The 22,316-nt window shown below is 45.2% G+C and overlaps 1 protein-coding gene across 4 annotated transcripts in view; it reads left to right on the top strand.

Moving 5' to 3' along the window:
• Positions 1 to 22,316, top strand: part of FGFR1 (fibroblast growth factor receptor 1) — a 155,101-nt gene that overhangs the window by 105,671 nt on the left and 27,114 nt on the right. For all 4 annotated transcript variants that reach the window (XM_063931546.1, XM_063931544.1, XM_063931547.1 and 1 more), the window contains 3 exons: positions 4,792 to 4,878; positions 10,710 to 10,876; positions 22,076 to 22,199. In XM_063931546.1, coding sequence (XP_063787616.1) covers positions 4,792 to 4,878; positions 10,710 to 10,876; positions 22,076 to 22,199 — 378 coding nt within the window. The remainder of the gene's footprint in view (positions 1 to 4,791; positions 4,879 to 10,709; positions 10,877 to 22,075; positions 22,200 to 22,316) is intronic.

Raw genomic sequence — 22,316 nt, 5'->3', positions numbered from 1 at the left:
AAAGCAGCTGCACAATACAGCTAGTTCCCAGGAACAGAAGTCCTCCCCGGCTTCCACTAAATCCACCGCATGACGCTGGGGCTCCACAGGCGGAGCTAGGCCCGGTGGGGGCGCGTCTCCGAAATTTCAGCCACAAGTGGGTTCACTCCCAGGTGGATCCCTGGGCTATAGAGATTGTGTCTCAGGGATACAAGCTGGAATTCGAAGAGATGCCCCCTCACCGTTACCTCAAATCGGCCCTGCCAGCTTCCCCCTTAGAGAGGGAAATAGTGTTAGCTGCAATTCACAAATTGTATCTTCAGCAGGTGGTGGTAAAGGTTCCCCTCCTTCAACAGGGAAGGGGTTACTATTCGACCATGTTTGTGGTACCGAAACCGGACGGTTCGGTCAGACCCATATTGAATTTAAAATCCCTGAACATATACCTGAAAAGGTTCAAGTTCAAAATGGAATCGCTCAGAGCGGTCATCGCAAGCCTGGAAGGGGGGGATTTTATGGTGTCTCTGGACATAAAGGATGCATACCTTCATGTCCCCATTTATCCACCTCATCAGGCGTACCTCAGATTTGTGGTACAGGATTGTCATTACCAGTTCCAGACGTTGCCGTTTGGTCTCTCCACGGCACCGAGAATATTTACCAAAGTAATGGCGGAAATGATGGTGCTCCTGCGAAAGCAAGGGGTCACAATTGTCCCATACTTGGACGATCTCCTCATAAAGGCGAGGTCCAGAGAGCAGTTGCTGATCAGCGTAGCACGCTCTCGGGAAGTGTTACAACAGCACGGCTGGATTCTGAATATTCCAAAGCCGCAGCTGATTCCTACGACGCGTCTGCCCTTCCTGGGCATGATTCTGGACACAGACCAGAAGAAGGTTTTTCTCCCGACGGAGAAGGCTCAGGAATTCATGACACTGGTCAGAGACCTCTTAAAACCAAAACAGGTGTCGGTGCATCACTGCACGCGAGTTCTGGGAGAGATGGTGGCATCGTACGAGGCCATTCCCTTTGGCAGGTTCCATGCGAGGACCTTTCAATGGGATCTGTTGAACAAGTCGTCCGGATCACATCTACAGATGCATCTGCTGATCACCCTATCCCCCAGGGCCAGGGTGTCTCTGCTGTGGTGGCTGCAGAGTGCTCACCTTCTCGAAGGCCGCAGATTCGACATTCAGGACTGGGTCCTGGTGACCACGGATGCAAGCCTCCGAGGGTGGGGGGCAGTCACACAGGGAAGAAATTTCCAAGGGGTGTGGTCAAGTCAGGAGACTTGCCTTCACATCAATATCCTGGAACTAAGGGCCATATACAATGCCCTAAGTCAAGCGGAGAACCTGCTTCGCGACCAATCGGTGCTGATCCAGTCAGACAACATCACCGCAGTGGCTCATGTAAACCGCCAAGGCGGCACAAGGAGCAGGGTGGCTGGGCGGAGAATCACGTAAGAGCACTGTCAGCAGTGTTCATTCCGGGAGTGGACAACTGGGAAGCAGACTTCCTCAGCAGGCACGACCTCCACCCGGGAGAGTGGGGACTTCATCAAGAAGTCTTCGCGCAGATTGCAGGTCGGTGGGAACTGCCACAGGTGGACATGATGGCATCCCGCCTCAACAAAAAGCTACAGAGGTATTGCGCCAGGTCAAGAGACCCTCAGGCGATAGCTGTAGACGCACTAGTGACACCGTGGGTGTTCCTCTCATACCCAAGGTGCTGAGAATCATAAGAAAAAGAGGCGTGAGGACAATACTCGTTGTTCCGGATTGGCCAAGAAGGACTTGGTATCCAGAGCTGCAAGAAATGCTCACAGAGGACCCATGGCCTCTGCCTCTAAGACAGGACCTGTTGCAACAGGGACCCTGTCTGTTCCAGGACTTACCGCGGCTGCGTTTGACGGCATGGCGGTTGAACGCCGGATCCTAGCAGAAAAAGGCATTCCGGATGAGGTTATTCCTACGCTGATAAAGGCTAGGAAGGACGTGACGGCTAAACATTATCACCGTATATGGCGAAAATATGTTGCTTGGTGTGAGGCCAGGAAGGCCCCTACGGAGGAATTCCAGCTAGGCCGGTTCCTTCACTTCCTACAGTGACTTTGGGCCTAAAATTGGGTTCCATTAAGGTTCAGATTTCGGCCCTATCCATTTTCTTTCAAAAGGAACTGGCTTCTCTTCCTGAAGTCCAGACGTTTGTAAAGGGAGTGCTGCATATTCAGCCTCCTTTTGTGCCTCCAGTGGCACCTTGGGATCTAAACGTGGTGTTGAGTTTCCTGAAGTCACACTGGTTTGAGCCACTCAAAACTGTGGAGTTAAAATTTTTCACCTGGAAGGTGGTCATGCTATTAGCCTTGGCTTCAGCTAGGCGTGTGTCATAAAAGCCCCTATCTGGTTTTCCATATGGACAGGGCAGAATTGCGGACCCGTCCACAATTTCTGCCAAAGGTGGTGTCATCCTTTCATATGAACCAACCTATTGTGGTGCCTGTGGCTACTCGTTACTTGGAGGATTCCGAGTTGCTAGATGTGGTCAGGGCTTTGAAGGTTTATGTAGCCAGAACGGCTAGAGTCAGGAAAACTGAGTCGCTGTTTATCCTGTATGCACCCAACAAGCTGGGTGCTCCTGCTTCAAAGCAAACTATTGCTCGCTGGATCTGTAACACGATTCAGCAAGCTCATTCTGCGGCTGGATTGCCGCTTCCAAAATCAGTAAAAGCCCACTCCACAAGGAAGGTGGGCTCTTCTTGGGCGGCTGCCCGAGGGGTCTCGGCATTACAGCTTTGCCGAGCGGCTACTTGGTCAGGTTCGAACACTTTTGCACAGTTTTACAAGTTTGATACCCTGGCTGAGGAGGACCTTGTGTTTGCTCATTCGGTTCTGCAGAGTCATCCGCACTCTCCCGCCCGTTTGGGAGCTTTGGTATAATCCCCATGGTCCTTACGGAGTCCCCAGCATCCACTAGGACGTTACAGAAAATAAGATTTTACTTACCGGTAAATCTATTTCTCGTAGTCCGTAGTGGATGCTGGGCGCCCGTCCCAAGTGTGTACTTCTTCTGCAATACTTGTATATAGTTATTGCTTAAATAAGGCTTATGTTGGTTGCATCAGGGTTGATCTGATGCTCTGTTGTTGTTCATACTGTTAACTGGGTAAGTTTATCACAAGTTATACGGTGTGATTGGTGTGGCTGGTATGAGTCTTGCCCTGGATTCCAAAATCCTTTCCTTGTACTGTCAGCTCTTCCAGGCACAGTTTCTTTAACTGAGGTCTGGAGGAGGGACATAGAGGGAGGAGCCGGAGCACACCAGTATCCAAATTCTTTCTTAAAGTGCCCTGTCTCCTGCGGAGCCTGTCTATTCCCCATGGTCCTTACGGAGTCCCCAGCATTCACTACGGACTACGAGAAATAGATTTACCGGTAAGTAAAATCTTATTATTAACTCTGCTGCACATCCGATACGTGGCTCTGCTGTGCATCCAATAACTCTGCTGATCACAACTTTGTGAAATGGCTTTACTACATGTATGTTACTATCTTACTGTATTTTGTGGCAGGGTGGAAGGGCAATAACAGTTTCCTGTGTGTCATACTGTATCATACCGGGGGCGTGATGTACTACGCATTGCATCGTGTATGCAATACATCCTGACACTTATTGGTGACACACTGGTACGGTACATAAAATTGAAAAGGACAGCTCTTGTGGTTAGATCAATCCTTTGCTAAAGAAGAACTTCTGGGTTTGTTACCCTTAAGTCCTCCTGTGCATGCAGTAAAAGACATGCGCGCGGCAGGGGACACAAGAAGATATTTGATTTGGCCCCTCTCTGTTAGGAAAAGGAAAATAAACCCATGGGCTTCGATAGGGCAATGCCATCTACAGATGGTGTTGCTTACCAGGTTCAATCTCAGGAATGTGTTGCACTCCAGAGCTTGGTACATACAGTATGTGAATGCATCCAAAACTCCAGTAGTATGGTGTCGTTAAAGATTTCTTCAGATCTGCCTGCAGACAGAATATGCAATGAACGATCTGTGGGAGCGCGTACTAGTCCGTACACACTGCCCAATGTGCACGATATGTTCGACATATGGCCTAGTGCAGTGGTTCTCAAACTTGGCCCTCAGGACCCAACACAGGTCACGTTTTATAGGTCACCCCGACAGGTGCACGGTGTATCACCAACTGTCACATTTTAAAAATCCACAGGTGACTTGGAAAACATGAACTGTGTGGGGTCTTGAGGACTGAGTTTGAGAACTTGTGGCCTAGTGTGTACCCAGCTTAACAAGGCAATCTTTGAAAAGGCAATAGTGCAGTGGTGGCTCCAGAGGCTGGGCTGCAGAGTCCAAATTTCAAATTAGGGAACCACACCAACTGTCATCCCAAACTGACTCGCTGACAGTTGGTGTGGCTCACCTATTTGAAATTTGGACTGTGCTGCAGCCCCGTCTCTGGAGCCACCTCTGCTTATAGCGATTTGGTTTTGCATTCAAGAAAGAAAAAAAGAATTGCCATTTTTAAATGGGATATATTCTGCACAACTTTAAATTGTAAAAAATATGCCGTGTTTGTAAATGTAGAGAGTGTTGCATAATTAATAAATATGAAAATTATTTATAGCTTTACAGACCAGTCCGTTTTTACATACTACAAACTTGTTTACTATATTAAGCCTATTTACACCATATCAATGCATTTATTTCCTGTTAAAGGTATATGATTTATATAATGATTTATATACTTATTTGTATGCAGAGCCGACTGACTAAATATGTATATTTCTTATCATAGATGCGTTACCTTCTGCTGAAGATGAAGACGACGATGATGATAATTCTTCGTCTGAAGAGAAAGCTACAGAAAACGCCAAACCAAACCGTGAGTACAGGACTAATTTTCTATATTTTCATATGCTTCTACTGGTAGATAAGCGGGGTCATGCCACTCAGTTCCCACCCCAACTGAGAAGTGGGATTTTATTTTTTTGTTTTATTTTTTAAACTGGTAAATGGTAAACTGCAAGTTACAGCAAAAGGTAATCTGCTTCCTATATTTAGTCAGTCCAGGGCCAAATAAATGTGTGCACTTACATGATACAGAAAGGCAATGAGCAATACCACATATTCATAATGACACCATAAAGTCAAATAGCTTTGTAAAGAAGAGTCTTGATTGGTAATTAAAACTGGTTTGCACAGGTAGTCGGCATTCATTTAACAGCTATGGTGCCAGCCACACCATTATTGCTACACTGTGTACCAGGTTTGTACTGGGGAATATACCTGACTGTGGGGGTCATTCCGACCCGATCGCAGTGTGCTTTCATTCGCACAGCTGTGTCTGGGTCACTACTGCGCACGCGCGGAGGCTGTAATGCGCACACGCGTCGTTGCTTTCGCTGGGTAATGACGCTGACAGCTGAAAAAACGGTCGCAGTGGTGATCGCAAGAAGATTGACTGCAGGAAGGCGTTACAGGGTGTTAACTGACCGTTGGAGGCTGTTTTCGGGGAGTGGTAAGAAAAACGCAGGCGTGTCCAGGTGAACAGAGGGCGAATGTCTGACGTCAAAGCCGAGCCCATCATCCCTGGATCCGTAGCACAGGGTATGTCCAGGGCTGGTCTTGTTTTGCAGGAAACCTTTTTAACATAGCAGGGCTGCACAAGCGATCGCAGCCCTGCTATGCTAAAATACACTCTCCCCCCCCCCCCCATAGGCGGCGATTAGTTGATCGCACCAGCAGCAAAAAGTTGCTTGGTGCGATCAACTCGGAATGAGGGTCTATAGTGCTAGACTGTAATTCAGCTCCGCCTGCTGGAGAAGAGCACCACTGGCCGTACAGTGTCCGCACACACACTGCATGCACTTAACAAAGGAAAACGACTAAATACCACAGTATTCTTGCTTCTAGTACAAATGGAGTGGTGGGGTTGTATATAGAAAGGTGAATCTGCTGCAGCTTCTCTTGGTGGGCCCACTGGTCTCATCCATATAGAATTAATGTGGGTACATCGTGGAGACGGGTATTTTGTTTTCACCATGAAAATTATTTAATGCTACACCCTTTGAATAAGTTGCCTATGTGTGGAGAAAGCAGTGACCTCTGCACAACAGGTGGTGGCATCTGTTTCAGAGAAGCATCACGGTCCTGGAAACTCCTGGTCTGCCTGAGACTTGCAGGGTTTTCAGGCACCTGTGGTTCCCGAAATGCTTTGGAGCCACATCTGCTGATCAGCAAGTGAAGAGTTCATGGAAACAATAGTTTTCAAGGCTTCATTGTATTCCCCTTGGTGCATTTTATTTGAAAGTTGACGTAAGTACACGAGATGTTTTAATATAATACTGTTTTGTCTACCACTCATGTTTTCTTGGAGGAGTAAGGACAAATCTTTTTAACTAACTTACTAAGTTTACCAGAAATGAAAAAATTCTCCACACACATTTGGCATCTGACGATGGTAATATCCTTGACATTTCTCTACAAGATACAGGAAAGAAGAGTGGGGTTGTTTGCAACACCCACAAGTTCCGTCTTTTGAAGAATCGGCAGCGATTAGTCACTTAGTCATTACAAAGGCACAATTATGTGTAGGAAACAATAGCTTATTGGTTATAGTGTAATAGCTATACTCAAAGATCAGTTGAATTGCTATGCTGCGTCATGCATGGCCTACAGATAGAGTAGGTGATGGCCTACACTTTGAGTAGATGATGACACTAAATGACTAGACAAAAACCATGTGCACTGCAAGTGGGGCAGATGTAACATGTGCAGAGAGAGTTAGATTTGGGTGGGTTATATTGTTTCTGTGCAGGGTAAATACTGGCTGCTTTATTTTTACACTGCAATTTAGATTTCGGTTTGAACACACCCCACCCAAATCTAAAGCCCCCTAACACTGGAAAATGTAGTTCATTTTTTGAATGATATATCGTTCCTATCGTTCAGTGTGGAGCCACCAACGATGAACAATGCACGTCCCCGCACTCGTTCATCTTTGGTCTTCCATCGTTAGAACCTGCAGGTTGATATGGATGACCTGCAAGTTCGGGAATGGGGCAGAGTGACACGGGGCATATAAAAACTTTCACTCCCGTCGTCACCCGCACCTGCAGCGGGATGGCCATATCGGCCATCGGTCACCTCGGCCGCAGGTTACCGAGTGTGTAGGGAGCTTAATTCTCTCTTGACATGTAACATCTGCCCCACCTGCAGTGCAATATGGTTTTGCTCAATTGCTAATTTTTTGGTTTGCTAACAACTCTGACTAACCCCCTTTGAGGACAAGCTGTACAGTCAGCTCTATCTTCCAAATGGAGGCTGACGTGTGGCAGAAATATAAGAAACTGTGATAAATCACCCAAAATAAACCACAATGGGAAATTGGCACACAGATTCGTATACCTGTGTGTTAGTATATATATCGCCATCACGTGCTGGGGCTAATCTATTAACCAAAAGAATGCAGCCTACACATTCGCTAGGATCTAATGATATCATTGAGGTATCTGACCCAACACTCCTCCAGCATCCCGTCTGTAATGTTATTAGTTCCTAGAGTATTCTCAGACTGAATATTTAGTGTTCTCTTGACTGAGATCATGTTAATTTCCATGAAGTGATCACAACATGTACCTGGGGTTCATCACTTAGCTTGGTTATAAATATCTGCTAGGGAGGATCTGGCTGGCTGAAGCTGAACCGCATAATTTTTCTGTAAACAAATCTGTAGAAACCAATTCAAAGTTATATTTACATAAAGGCCGTACTCTGCAACCTATGTATATGAGGGAGACCTATAACATCTATATTCATTTTTAATGTGACGTTGTTTTATGCTACAAAAATATTTATTAAAAAGTGATTTAAACAACAACATTAAACATGCTGGTCTCCTAATACATCCCTGTGTTGTAAAAGTTCTGAATTTACAATGGATGGAAAATAAATATTAAACAAGGGCACATTGTCTCGAACTTGTCCTCAGACAGTGAACACTTAGGATAATGGACACATTTTCTGGATACAAACTCCACAGTTAAGGAGTCTCTGTTCATATTGTGAAAATGAATACATACGGGCAGATGTATTAACCTGGAGAAGGCATAAGGAAATGATAAACCAGTGATAAGTGCAAGGTTATAAACACACCAGCCAATCAGCTCCAATATGCAACTTGACAGTTAGGAGCTGACTGGCTGGTGCGTTTATCACCTTGCACTTATCACTGGTTTATCACTTCCTTATGCCTTCTCCAGGATAATACATCTGCCCCATAATTAGTTAGAGATAATGGAATATAAATGCATTATCGGGGTAAAAAAGAACAAAGTCATTTCCAAGTCGCAGTGGTTCAACCATAGGAAAGTGTTGCAAAATGTTCTGCGTACACCAGGTGGAGACTTATCAGAGAATCTACGGAGAGGCTGTCACCTTGAAGGATCTACAGGGGATGAGTAGCAGAGGCTGGAGTTACTGTTCCACCACTCAACCACATCAAGAGCTCTGCATAACACTGGCCAGTATTGGAGAGTGGCATGAATAGAACCATTACTCAAAATGAACCATGAAAATCACACCTGGAGTTTTAAAGAGTGTCCCAGCTCCGATGTGGGAAAATGCTTTGTGGTCAGATGAGACCATATATAATATATACAGATATATTCCTTAACCCCAAAATTGTTTTTTATTATTGTCAAGCCTCCAATAATGATGAAACCAAAGGAGCAGGCCTCCACACGATCCTCCTGTAACAATTTGCATTCATACATCAAATGCCTTAAATTCCTGTGGGATTCCTTTGGTCCCATTCCATCCTAGTTTAATAAAGACTAGCTGCAGCACAGCACAGCAGTAATACATTTACTGCAGAGAACCCTGCTAATCAGGAACCATTATTTTAACCTCGCACCCCCAAAATACACCCCTTTCCTCTTACTCCAGGACATTACTAAAAGTAAAACCAATATCCTGAAATGGCTTTTGAATTTGCAGAAAGAGGAAGGTTTTTGGTTGCACATCCTAATTAATGAAATATAGGGAAAAGCACTATTCTCCGGTGTCTAGCTCAATAAAGTCCAAAGCACACTTTTTTTCACTAAACCATAGAACATATGTATGAAATGATCTCTAAAACATTGTGTAATATAATATCAGGAATAAAAAAAAAAATTAAGAACATAATTACTGACTGGGAAGTTTCAGAGGGGGATGTCCAGGTGAGAGAAGCAGTGTGTATGGTGCCATTGAAACACCGGACCAATCATTTATTTCTCTGGGAAAAGGGAGTGGATCCATGAGGCTTATCTGCTCTCTATGTAGTCCAGGAGTCTCCCAGACATTCCCATTACAGAAGGCAAATGTGATCTAAAAACCTCACTGTCATATGGGATCTATTACATAGCAGTGTTGTAGAGTTGGTTATACATGTGTTTTACATTGCATTTAGAATGTCCTCACTGCTTACAGCATGCTGTAGTCCTTTGGGTATAATGTATCATTTGGAATTTGCACGATTTAGCCTAAATCTGCATTTTGCTTACCTCCTGTCCGCTTTGCAGAATATTATGTGTCTCAGTGAATTGGAGGTTTTGTGCCTTTATGAATAAAAAACAGTCGGTGGGTAAAAAAATATGTTTATTATTGTCTTCTGTAAAAAGTCCTTTTAATAGCTGTCCCATTCCCTGTGTAGCTCTTTGGTGTGGGTCTTCTTCCTGGTAACCCTGCCCTCATCTGATAACTAAACTAAAGCACAGCAGGAAAATGATGCAGGGTCCAATGTTTTGAGATGAGACCCTGCAGGTAACTCAAATCTCTTGTGAGCGGGAGGTGTGTAGTAGTTATTTGGATACCTCATTTAAGGGGAGGCGTATCAAGCTGTGTGAAGAGCGAAGAAGTTGCCATATCAACCAATCCGCTTTCAGGTAGCCTTTATCAAGTACTTTCTATAAAATGATAGTTACAAGGGGATTGGTTGCCATGGGCAACATCTACACTCGTCCACTTCTTCATTCTTTGCACTGCTTGACACATATCACCTTCCTCCTCCCTTCACTCCTGAATGAGATGCACAGTCCTCAAATCAAGTCCCAAGTTTGCTTCTGTATTCTCATAAATAATAAATACTGAATATAATACACCTATCAAATTATTCAGCCTGGGACTAACTATTAAAGATTTGATTTTATGGGGGGTACTCCACCAAATTGCTAGATTAGGTGTGAAGTGGAGGAAGGATGCGTAAGGTGATCATAATAGCAATGACATAGCTCATTCATCTTGATATTTAAATATAAAACATGTTAAACTGGTCATTGCTGCAATCTTTGGTGTGGACGAGAACTTGACGCTGGTATCATACACCTTTGGTAACAATGGGGCGTATATACTGAGCTTTGGAGAAAGATAAAGTGGAGAGAGCTAAAGTACCAGCCAATAAGCGCCTAGCTACTATGTTACAGGCTGTTTGAAAAATGACAGCTAGGAGCTGATCGGCTGGTACTTTATCTCTCTCCATGTTATTACTCTTGAAGGCTTAGTATATCTGCCCCAATGGCATAGTCACTGTGACAAACGTTAAAAGAAAATTGCCTATGTTTTATAATGTCGGTCAGAAATTTAGTGTAGTGAAATATACGTGTTTTAATGGCTGTCTCTTTTTTTTCTTCTTTTTTTTTCTTTTTTTTTCTTCTTTAAATTGGATTACTGTAGGTCCATTTTGGGCAAACCCAGAAAAGATGGAAAAAAAACTACATGCTGTCCCAGCGGCCAAAACCGTAAAATTCCGGTGTCCAGCAGGGGGTATACCTGTGCCCACACTACGGTGGCTGAAGAATGGCAGAGAGTTCAAACCAGATCAACGCATTGGTGGATTTAAGGTACAAGGCACTTTATCAGCACCCAGCTAAAAGTGTGTTGGGTAACATAAAGCCAAGCTAATTCTTTGGTTTCTATGAAACATAACTGATCTGTATAGTCACATTTAGAGTATCTTGTGGAAAATTGGACATATTCCAAGAAATATTTACAGTCGCTTGCAATCCTAAACTAATGTCTCTTCAAGTATTTTACTCGCTATTATACTTATTGTACTTAATGTTTGTCCCACCTGTCAAACTTCCAGTCCTAGCAAAAACAGCGACGGGCAATGCGCTAGATAAGGTGGACATGTGGCTCCTGAGAATCCTCTAGTGACAAAGGCACCCACTAGTGGTGTTTCCCTGGGGCAACCAGGACTATTATCCATGGGGAAATGCATGGAAGTAGCATCGGTTTAAAATGCAGGATCTGGGGAAACGTTTGCTCCTTCTGTGGTGTCCCGGCTGAGAATTTTACTTCCTGTCAGACCAGTGTTTATGGTGACCTAATGAAATGCTGGACAGACGCATTGGTGTTCACTTCTCGGCCAAGCTTGCCAGATTAAGCCTGTCAAAATCATGGATGCACTTGACTTGGAAGCTGACTGCACAGCAAGAATGTGGGGAAGGGGAGGGGGTCCCCCGTAGGTTTTGGGACTACAGATTGGAGTTGTCACCCTTGAATCTGCTCCTCTTCTATGTCACCCTTGTGTTTGCCTACTGAAGTTAGTTTAGCCAGTGTATGCCAAAATACCTTCATTTTTACCTGTTGGTTTCAGTTGTAATGTCTATCCGTATTGAGGTAGAGTTGACATTCTACAACAGTTAGGACTGGAAAATAGCAGTTTTACAGGCACACTTGAGTATAAGCCGCTGTTTTAGTCTAATTTCAAGTCTATGTGATGTGCGTCACAAAACGAGTGATGCCCCACTTTAACTGGGGAGTTGCCAGGACATGAGATCACCTTGCGTGCCAGTTTGACCTTTGAAGTTGGGCCATCTTTTCTCCCTGCCCAGCATGCTGTCCCCTTTAGTTGGAAGGGGTTTAGAAGCTGACGCTCATTAATCTCTCTCCCTGCTGATTACTGAGCTCGTTAGAAGGTTTAACAAGTGGAGGGTAATTAATAAATCTAGAGGAAAGAACGTTACAGTCACGACTATTCTCCCATCAATTGATCATGTTCCTGGGTAAGAGGCTTAGTCAACCTGTGACTGCTCAGCTGACCTGTAGTTCCCCATCAGCCAGAGAGCCGTAAATTGCTCTACTTTTATAGTAATCATACTATAACTCGACTTCTCTATGTAACAATAGGTGCATGCAGTATTTATAGCTGCAGACAGCTCACTCTCAGAATTTTTTTATTTTTATTTTTTTGTGCTATAGAGCTGAAAATGTGTAATATAACCCGCCCCCCAACTGCTTCTCTACCTAATTGGCATAATATAGGTTAAACATCTGAAAATAACGCATGATTTATGGTTAGTCTCCCTGTAAAACAGTGGCTGAATTTCTGAACTGCTCAAAGTGACACCAGCACCTCTGCTTGGAGACAGGCGGCTGGACATGAACTGATGGCTGGTTTTCATTACAGTTTCTTTGTGTTTTGTTCTTTTCATAAATGCATGTTACTGTTCTGGGACAACAGAACTAATAACAGCAAATGTTTCTAGTTCTATTATTTCTGCAATTAGTATCCAAAACACAGGATAATAATTAAGAAATCAGCAATTAATTATTATAGGTCCAGCAAACTTTCAATTGAATGCAATGTTCCGGGAATGAGTAACCGGGCCTATTCAATTGGCCGCACTGTAAATGTACAACTAGAAGATTTATGCTTGAAGAAATCTGACTTTTACTAGAGTCACAACGCTAGTTGAGGGCTTTCTGTGTATGCTAACTTCATCACCTGAAACGGGTAGCAGTTGAATTACCGACGGTCATAATCCCGACAGCTATTGACCGACATTCATTATGCTGATACTCATTATGCCAACACGTTTAAAATGACGACAGTCAGAATACTGACATTAGAAATGTCGACATGTCAAAACACCGACATGCGTTTTTTAAAGGAATTTTTGCCCCAAAACAGACTTGTTCATATTTTACCATCACAGTGGACCTGTAGGGGGAATATAATAGTGTGCCGAGCGCAGCATGGCGAGCCATGCAAGGGGATGCGCTACACTTAGACGGTGTCCATGTCGACCTATGTCAACATTGACACACAAAAACAGAAAAATTTATGTCTGTACTTTGACATGTCAGCATTTCAAATGTCGGTAGTTTGACTGTTGGTATTTTGAACATGCCAGCATAATGAATGTCAGTATTTTGACTGTAGGTCAATGGCTAGTATGACTGTCTGTATTGTATTCGTCCGTAAATCATACTGAACCCCCTGTAACTTATGTTGGAAAATACCGTTTATCAGGTATAAGCATCGGGCATTAGTCTATAAACTGCATCTCCTGACTTAAGTGCCAGGCATTGGACATTGTGTTCAAAAGAATTCTCTGTGTTTTATTTTATTTTTGTTTAAAAATAAGATAATGACCCCTAGTGATAGTTTGACCTAGACCATTTGTGTCTTCAGAAGTGAAACCTGAAATGTATTTTTCACATTTATAATTGGAGCTGTTCACCCTTTCTCCTGCAGAGCAATAAAGGGCCTAATTCAGATCTGATCGCAGCAGCAAATTTGTTAGCTAATGGGCAAAACCACGTGCACTGCAGGGGGGAAAGATGTAACATGTGCAGAGAGAGTTAGATTTTTGGTGTGGTGTGTTCAAAACAGTGCAGTGGCGTGCGGTGAGGTCAGTGGCTGGTGAGGCACTGCAGCCATAATGTCCGCCGAGTCCCGCCGATGATCCCTACCGCCGCCAAGCCAATGCCCGCTACTGCCCCTGAGCCGATGTCTGCTATTGCCACAGTCCCTGATGTCCGTTACCTCCTCTACTAATAGCCACCACCCCCACGAATGGCTTACAAAATCACCCACCATCAGCTGCCCCGGCCCCCTGCCACTAATTCGCATGCCGCCAATGCCTGCAGCCCTGCTGCTCATCAAACTTGTGATGTGCAGGTGGCTAATATATTGTAAATTTTTATAAAAAAAAAAACCCAAAAACTAGTCTTTGGGACTGGGGAGGGAGTGGAAGGAGGACTTGAATGCAATTTTGTTGTACAGGGCTTCCATTAACTTAAAAGCACCATGGGTGCGGCGCTATTAAGTTAATGGAAGTCCTGGAAAAGGGTGACGACAGTGGGTGACAGGTAGAGGGTGAGAGCAGTTTGTGATGCCAGGGAAAGCGTAACAGCAGTGGGTGAGAGTGTGACAGAGAGAAGGAAAGGGTGATTGGTACAGACAGTGAGTGACCATTATATTGCTATTTACTTACCTGGTCCAGGGCCTAGAATTGCAGCGTGGCTCCTCCTTTGATGTTAACTCCGGGGACCGCCTGTGGAAATTGCAGCCAGGAATCCAGGGTAGGAGGTAGAGTGAGAGAAGAGGGAAGGAACGGGGATGAGCGGGGATCATGGCCTCTCCTCCCCACTCTTTCCGGGTTGCACTAGGTGACAACCCCGACTTTTGATGCCCTAGGCAATATTATGGCTGGTGCCCCCCACCGGAGATAGTGGGTGACTGGGAACGCAGGGGTGACAGAGTGATAGTGGGTGACATGGTGAGAGTGACAGAGAGTCATTGAATGACAGGGAGAGGGTGACAGGGAGATAGAAGGTGTCAGGGAGACATTGGGTGCAGAAAGAGGGTGATGGAGAGTGTGTGACAGGAAGATAATGGGTGATATGAATAAGGAGACAGAGAGATAGTGTGTGACATGGTGAGGGTGACAGGAAGACATCGGGTGACATGGTCAGGGTGACAAGGAGATAGTGGGTGACATGGTGAGGGTGACAGGAAGGCATTGGGTAACCAGGGAGATAGTGGGTGACATGGTTAGGGTTACAGGGAGATAGTGGGTGATGTGGTGAGGGTGACGGGAAGACACTGGGTGACAGGGAGATAGCAGGTGACATGATCAGGGTGGCAGGGAGATAGTGGGTGACATGGTGAGGGTGACGGAGATAGTGGGTGACATGGTCAGGGTGATGGGGAGATAGAGGGTGCAGGGAGATAGTGGGTGACAGTAGGTGACATGGTGAGGGTGACAGGGAGACAGTGGGTGACATGGTGAGGGTGACAGGGAGACAGTGGGTGACATGGTGAGGGTGACGGAGACGGTGGGTGACATGGTGAGGGTGACGGGGAGATAGTGGGTGACAATGGTGAGGGTGACAGGGAGATAGTAGGTGATGGAGGTAGTGGGTGACAGGGTACAGCCAGGATTCTCAAACATCCTCCCCCTCCCCCCCCCCCCCCCCTTCCCATCACAGGGGGCATCCCAGCAGCACAGACAGCCTCCCACCCCCACAAGTCACAGGAGATGCCTCAAACTACACAGGCAGTCCCCCCCCCCCCCCCCCCCCCTCTCCCCACGCTTTCACAGAGGATGACCCTCAGCGGCACAGGCAGCCTCTCCTTCCCACTCCCATCACAGGGGATACCTCCCAGCAGCATAGGCACAGCCAACTTCCTCCCCGCTCACCTGTCTGGTCTCAGTAGGTCTGCATACCATCCATCACACGTCGTGCGAGGAGAGAGCCTGCCACTAGTTGATAGCCGGGAAGCTCGCACCTCCGAGCAGAGCTCAAGGAGGCGGAGCTCCTCAGCCTCCGTGCATGCTGCTGCCGTTGCCTAGTGGCTGAGGCCGGTTCTGGGACTGGGGTCTCTCTGGCTGCACTGCACTGACATAGACGGGCTGCGAAATGGACTGGAGGGCGGGTGGGGACGGCCACATGATCACATATAATGTAAATATGAAGAAAAAAAATCCAAGTTGACAGGGTGGGTACCTTTTTTGACTACTCCCCCCCCCCCCCCCCCCCCCCCCAATGCCGCCACTGCTTAATCACATCTTCCTCAGTGACAGGGGCGTACTTTCATATGGGCTGAAAGCATGCCCCTGTCAAAGAGGCACTTATACTAGTGCCGCTTTCAGTAATTTTTTGAATGGGCTTTTACTGCCCGATGTTTGGCCCCGCCCCCCGCTTCCGCTCCTTTACCATTTGACAATGGGAGGCACAGAGAGCGGTGCCTCCGAAACACTATTAAAACTTTTTTTTTTTTTTTTTTAAATAGGTAAAAATGATTAAAATAATATAAAGGCTAAAGCAGATACTTGTGACACAGAATATGTGTCATAAGTATCTTCTTTGTATTATTTTAATCATTAATGACAGGGGAGGCACTGCCTACCCTGCCTGCACGTCCCTGGTTCAAACTGAAATCTAAATTGCCGTGTAAAAATAAAGCAACCAATATTTACCCTGCACAGAAACAATATAACCCACCCAAATCTAACTCTCTCTGCACATGTTATATCTGCCCCCCCTGCAGTGAACATGGTTTTGCCCATTAGCTAACAAATTTGCTGCTACGATCAGGTCTGAATTAGGCCCAAAGAGTGGCACTGTTCCTTACTGGCAGCCTACGATCTCATAGAACAGGACTAATCCTGGCATTACTGGCAGCCTTTGACACCTCAGAACGGGACATAGTGGTCCTACTAGTATTCGCTTACCCATGAGCTGCCACCAGTGTGGATTTCTGCCACTTACGTATTACGGAAGGGTTTCACGTAGGAAAAGTATCTTATTTGTGTTACAACAAGACACTAATGGAATGTGGGCCGAGTCAGGCTTGGACTAGCCCACAGGGGTACAGGGGAAACCACTGGTGGGCCCCACTGCCTGAGGGCCCGCCTCCTGCTCTAAGGATCAGGTTCCAGACACTGCACTTGAATTATACATTATACATATGTTACCTTATACTGGACTATGGTGTATTTTCTACAGTGCATTGCTGTTATTAATCTGGTACATTATCATGCCTGCAGCAGCTGAATTTACTGTATATATTTATGAAGGGGCCCAGACGTTGCACTCTCTAATGGTTAGTCAAACCAATGAGGTGGCAGGTCACACCCCCTCAGCAGACTGACCACACCCCTAAACATGGGCCCCTACCACTGCATTTCCCCGGTGGGCCCCACATGTCCCAGTCCAACACTGGGCTGAGTACATTGATATGAGCAATTAATAAGGCAGAAAGGATATCGGACAACACATTAATTGCATCTAATAAAAAAATGTTTTTATTGTTCTACATAGATGGTTCTTTTGGTAAAAATAAAAGTATGCATTCATCCTAAAGGAGCTGGCTCTTATTACTTAGTAACCATACTTGGTTGTCTTACAAGAGAAGGCCTCTCCCCTAATAATTTGGACTGTATACATTTTTCTTTGTACAGATATCAATTGCCACCTGATTTGTAAATAGTATGTGGTTTTAGATCCATATTTATTCCAGTTGAGGTGATGTACCACTTTGCACTGTTGACTATGTCATTTTCTTTGTGTATGTATGTAATCTAACCCAGGTTGTAACTATTACTAATGTTAATTTTATAGAACATTGTCTATTTAGAACAAAAGATACAATTAAACCATTCTCTGATATTCTTTCTGCCACATCAATCTCAGCGCAGATCCCATTAGTGTGTTTTTAATTGCAGCTTATGCACAGAAATCCCTAGAGACTTGTTAGGTAGTAGACACTATACTCTGTATCAGTCTTATCACCTACACTTATATGTATTGCATTAAGGGACCAATATAGCATTTAAAGAAGTCTACAATTCTTGTATATACAGTATATATTATCTTTTAACAAATTACTCATAGGGCCATATGCAATTGCGGTCGAATTGCCGCAAATGTCGAAAAACGGGGCATTTCCGATACAAAAAAATGATTCGACAATGCAATACAGTACGTTTCGGGGGAAAAACGGCCGTTTCAAATTCGACTTTTTGCAATTCGACTGTTGTCAAATTCGACATGTCTGCAATGGTAAAAATGCGGCTTTTCGACAAAAGTATATTCAATTGAAGAATCTCGATTCGACAACAGTGCTTATCGACATTAATTTCGTCAATTTCAGTCCGTCTCATTTTGCTGGCGGGATCTAATAAAAAAATTTAAAAACCTGTTTTTATGTGTGTTTTTTTTGATTGCTAATAGCATATCTATTTATATTAGAAGGGATTATCTACTTGGTTTGTCTATTTAGGAGCCACAAGTATTATTTAATTGATTTTTTAAAAGAATATTTTTATTTTTTTTACTGACTAAAATAATATGGAGAGTTCAGAGCATGTTTTTCAGTGGGAAGGGGTGGGAATGGGTTAAAAATCAAGAAAAAAAATGCGTGGGGTCCCCCCTCCTAAGCATAACCAGCCTCGGGCTCTTTGAGCCGGTCCTGGTTGTAAAAATACGGGGGGGGGAAATGACAGGGGATCCCCCGTATTTTCACAACCAGCACCGGGCTCTACGTCCGGTCCTGGTGCAAAAAATATGGGGGATAAAAGACGTAGGGGTCCCCCGTATTTTTCACACCAGCACCGGGCTCCACTAGCTGGAGAGATAATGCCACAGCCGGGGGACACTTTTATACTGGTCCCTGCGGCCATGGCATTAAATCCCCAACTAGTCACCCCTGGCCGGGGTACCCTGGAGGAGTGGGGACCCCTTAAATCAAGGGGTCCCCCCCCTCCAGCCACCCAAGGGCCAGGGGTGAAGCCCGAGGCTGTCGTGCCCCCCCCCCCCCCCCCCATCCAAGGGCTGCGGATGGGAGGCTTATAGCCAAGTGACAAAATAAAGAATATTGTTTTTTGTAGCAGAACTACAAGTCCCAGCAAGCCTCCCCCGCAAGCTGGTACTTGGAGAACCACAAGTACCAGCATGCGGGGGGGAAATGGGCCCGCTGGTACCTGTAGTTCTACTGCAAAAAAAATACCCAAATAAAAACAGTACACACACACACACACACACACACACACACACCGTGACAGTAAAACTTTATTACATACATGCACACCGACACACACATACTTACCTATGTTGACACGCCGACTCGGTCCCCTTCTCCACTTAGAATCCACGGTTTACCTGTAAATAAAATTATACTCACAAAAATCCAGTGTGGATCTGTCCTCTTCTTGTTTGTAATCCACGTACTTGGCAAAATAATAAAATGCAAACCCGATCCACGCACTGAAAGGGGTCCCATATTTACACATGGGACCCCTTTCCCCGACTGCTGAGACCCCCCGTGACTCCTGTCACAGAGGGTCCCTTCAGCCAAAAAGGGAGCGCCACGTCGTGGCACTCTCCTGATTGGCTGTGCGCGTCTGAGCTGTCAGGCGGCGCATAGCACTATGCCGCTCCATTATATTCAATGGTGGGAACTTTGCGTCAGCGGTTGAGGTTACTCGCGGTCAACCTCTGACCGCAAAGTTCCCACCATTGAATATAATGGAGCGGCATAGTTCTATGCGCTGCCTGACAGCTCAGACGTCCATGAAGTCGAATCAAGGACGCACACTATCGTCAATTGGTCCGTTTTTCGACAGCGGGACTGTCAAATCCGTTTTTTATTGAATATGTCGAATTCGGGTCCCGGCGGGAGGGTGTCTGACTGTCGAATTTAAAAACTGTCGAATTCCGGTAGTCTCTTACTTTATTAACAATAACTATCATTTGTGTGTTTCATAACACTTGCTGCTAAAGGTGGTAAACTGAAAGTCACCTCCCCCTAATACATACTGACTCTTGAACATGGAAAGGGGCGTGGCCTCAGGTCATCACACCATGAAATATAGTAGTAGAGAGCACATTAAATGACACCAAATCCCAGACAGTAACACGCTATGCTACAGAAAGTGTTAGGAAATAACCCAATGAGTAGATCTCGGCCCATCATGGGGTGGTCTTCAGTATGCCGACTGACGGGATCCCGGTGCACAGTATACCGGCGCCGGGATCCCGACAGCCGGCATACCAACACTTATTCTCCCTCGTGGGGGTCCACGACCCCCCTGGAGGGAGAATAAAATAACGTAGCACACCACCGTGCCTGTAGCGTGGCAAGCGCATCAAGCCCGCAAGGGGCTCATTTGCGCTCGCCACACTGTCGGTAAGCCGGCGGTCGGGCTCCCGGCGCCGGTATGCTGGTCGCCGGGAGCCCGACCACCGGCATATCGTAGTGAACCCCCCATCCTGGCATCAGTCAACACGGGTTGATGCAGTAGGTTGTCTGTCTTTCAATATGCTATGCCTTGGTTGGCTATCATATTATTCATTGACATTTTATGCGTTTCATTCAAACAAGTTAAAAAATAGTGCAGATTTTGCTATAAAAACCTCTGTGCAAAACGCGGCTTTTGCCGGTTTTAGAAAAAGGTGATTAATGCCAGAGCAAAAAAAAACTAAATATTTCTTGGTAGTAATTACAAAAAAAAGAAAATACAGGTACAGCACTGATTATTTGACGTGCTTGGTTCTGACACTGTGTGCGGGATTACCGGTGTTATCATCAGCTGTGGTAACAGCGGCATCCGGACTCCGCTCCCTGCAGTCTAATTCTGCTCTGCAGCTCTGCCACAGCCTAACTCTCCCCCGCAGCATCTAAAGCTCCCACAGCCTGACTCCCCCATGAAGCCTGATTTCACTCCCCACCTCCGCCGCAGCCCGACTAAGCCACCCGCCGCATCCTAACTAAACCCTCTCTCAGCCCAACTTTCCCTGGCACCTGATGTGCCCAGAGTAAAAGAGGTGCCGGACCATCAGATGCCGGATAATTGCTTTTGTACCTGTACAGGCAGGCAGTGCATTTTTGCATATGACTGTCCTTTTCTGAGTTGGAAGGAGCTTGGCTGGATCTGTTTTTTCGTGAAATTTGGTATTTCAGAGCGGGAACTAGGCCGCAAAATGTGATCGCATGGAACTGCCCTGTCTTGTGGACGTGTTTCTTAGTCATGTGTATTAGGAAGGAAGCCTGGTTCTGACTGATCTCTTGCACCCTAGCATGGGCTGGTGTGTAAGTGCCATTAGTAATACCCATTTCACACAGCACAACTAACCTGGTATACTGCCAGGTTGACGCGGGTGTAGGTGCGGTGTGAAAGGGGTATGTTCCGTCTTCCTGGGTCGCCTATCCCAATATTTCAACCTGGGATTAAGCAGGGTTATTACAGGGTCAGGTGCAGTGTGAACTGGTTGCCGGGTCGATGGGACCCGTTCACTCTATAGGTACAGGCGGTGCTTGGAGATGATCTGATCGCCAGGCGCCGTCTCAGCACACATCACCGCGCATGTCACTATATTGCCGGGTTGGTGCCACCAGTCTAAAAGAGGTCTCAAGTGCATTGCCCCCGGAAAGGACCCGTGTGCAAGTCTCTGGTGCAACCCGCTTTAGCGATGTGAAGATCGTTACAGCAGTGTGCATAGAATCAGTTGGCGGCACAGCTTTCTGCTGGTAGACGCACTGACTCTTGTATTAGCTGGATGGAATCTTGTGTAAGGTAGTAAATGAGACTTCTGTGGCTGTCCACAAATACAGCCACTTTGCATGCAACTCAAAATCGGCCCCTGTGTTTCCTGTAAGAGGAGAAATAATCATACTAAAGTTTTCTGGAAATTCAACGTCTGCTTAAAAACTAAAAAAAAAAAAAAAAAATTATCATTTTTGTGGGCACTGCATAAATAATTATGAATGTTGTAATGTGACCAGCTGATAATGCTCAGCAGCAAAGGGATTAAATTGTCAATGACTGACTGCTTTTAAGATATCCGAGTCTTAGAACAAAACACACACTCACACACTCTCACATACACAAACACACACACCAGAAAATAAGAGTAATTACTGATGTGATATTGTAGTGAAGGACATATCCATCTCAAGTACTGGTCTGCTTCAGTTTATATAGAATTGTTCATTTGTTGTATGATTATCAGCTGTCCATTGTTTCCCACTGACCTCTCTAGAGCAACCATAAGCTAAAGTAAACAACACGGTGGATTTATTCTATTTGTTTCACAGCAGCTCTGAAGTGACACTCTGCTACAGTGAGCGGAATGATGAATATATGTCTGAGGCAGAAGACTGGCAATACTAGATATAAAAATCCATGCAATGAATATTTAAATGTAGAGTTCAGTGTAAATAAGCTTGCTTACAGGGTTAGGCAGGACTTAGCTGTAAAGCTGTATAAAGTAACCTATTTTTTTCCCATTTTTAACGCTTCTAGCTTCGTTCTCAAACTTGGAGTCTTATTATGGATTCAGTGGTTCCATCTGATAAGGGGAATTACACTTGTATCGTGGAAAACAAGTATGGAAGCATTAACCACACTTACCAGCTGGATGTAGTTGGTAAGAGCCCAGTCATCATTTAACTCCTTTTTTTTTTTTTCTCCACTCTTCTTTTTTTTTTTTATATTTTATTTATTTTTCAATTACATGTAATGTGGTACCCGATTTCTTGCATTA

Source organism: Pseudophryne corroboree, chromosome 6 (assembly GCF_028390025.1).
Source record: "Pseudophryne corroboree isolate aPseCor3 chromosome 6, aPseCor3.hap2, whole genome shotgun sequence".
Lineage (NCBI taxonomy): Eukaryota > Metazoa > Chordata > Amphibia > Anura > Myobatrachidae > Pseudophryne > Pseudophryne corroboree.
Note: the sequence above shows the minus strand (reverse complement) of the source record. Positions and strands in the feature narration are given on the sequence as shown.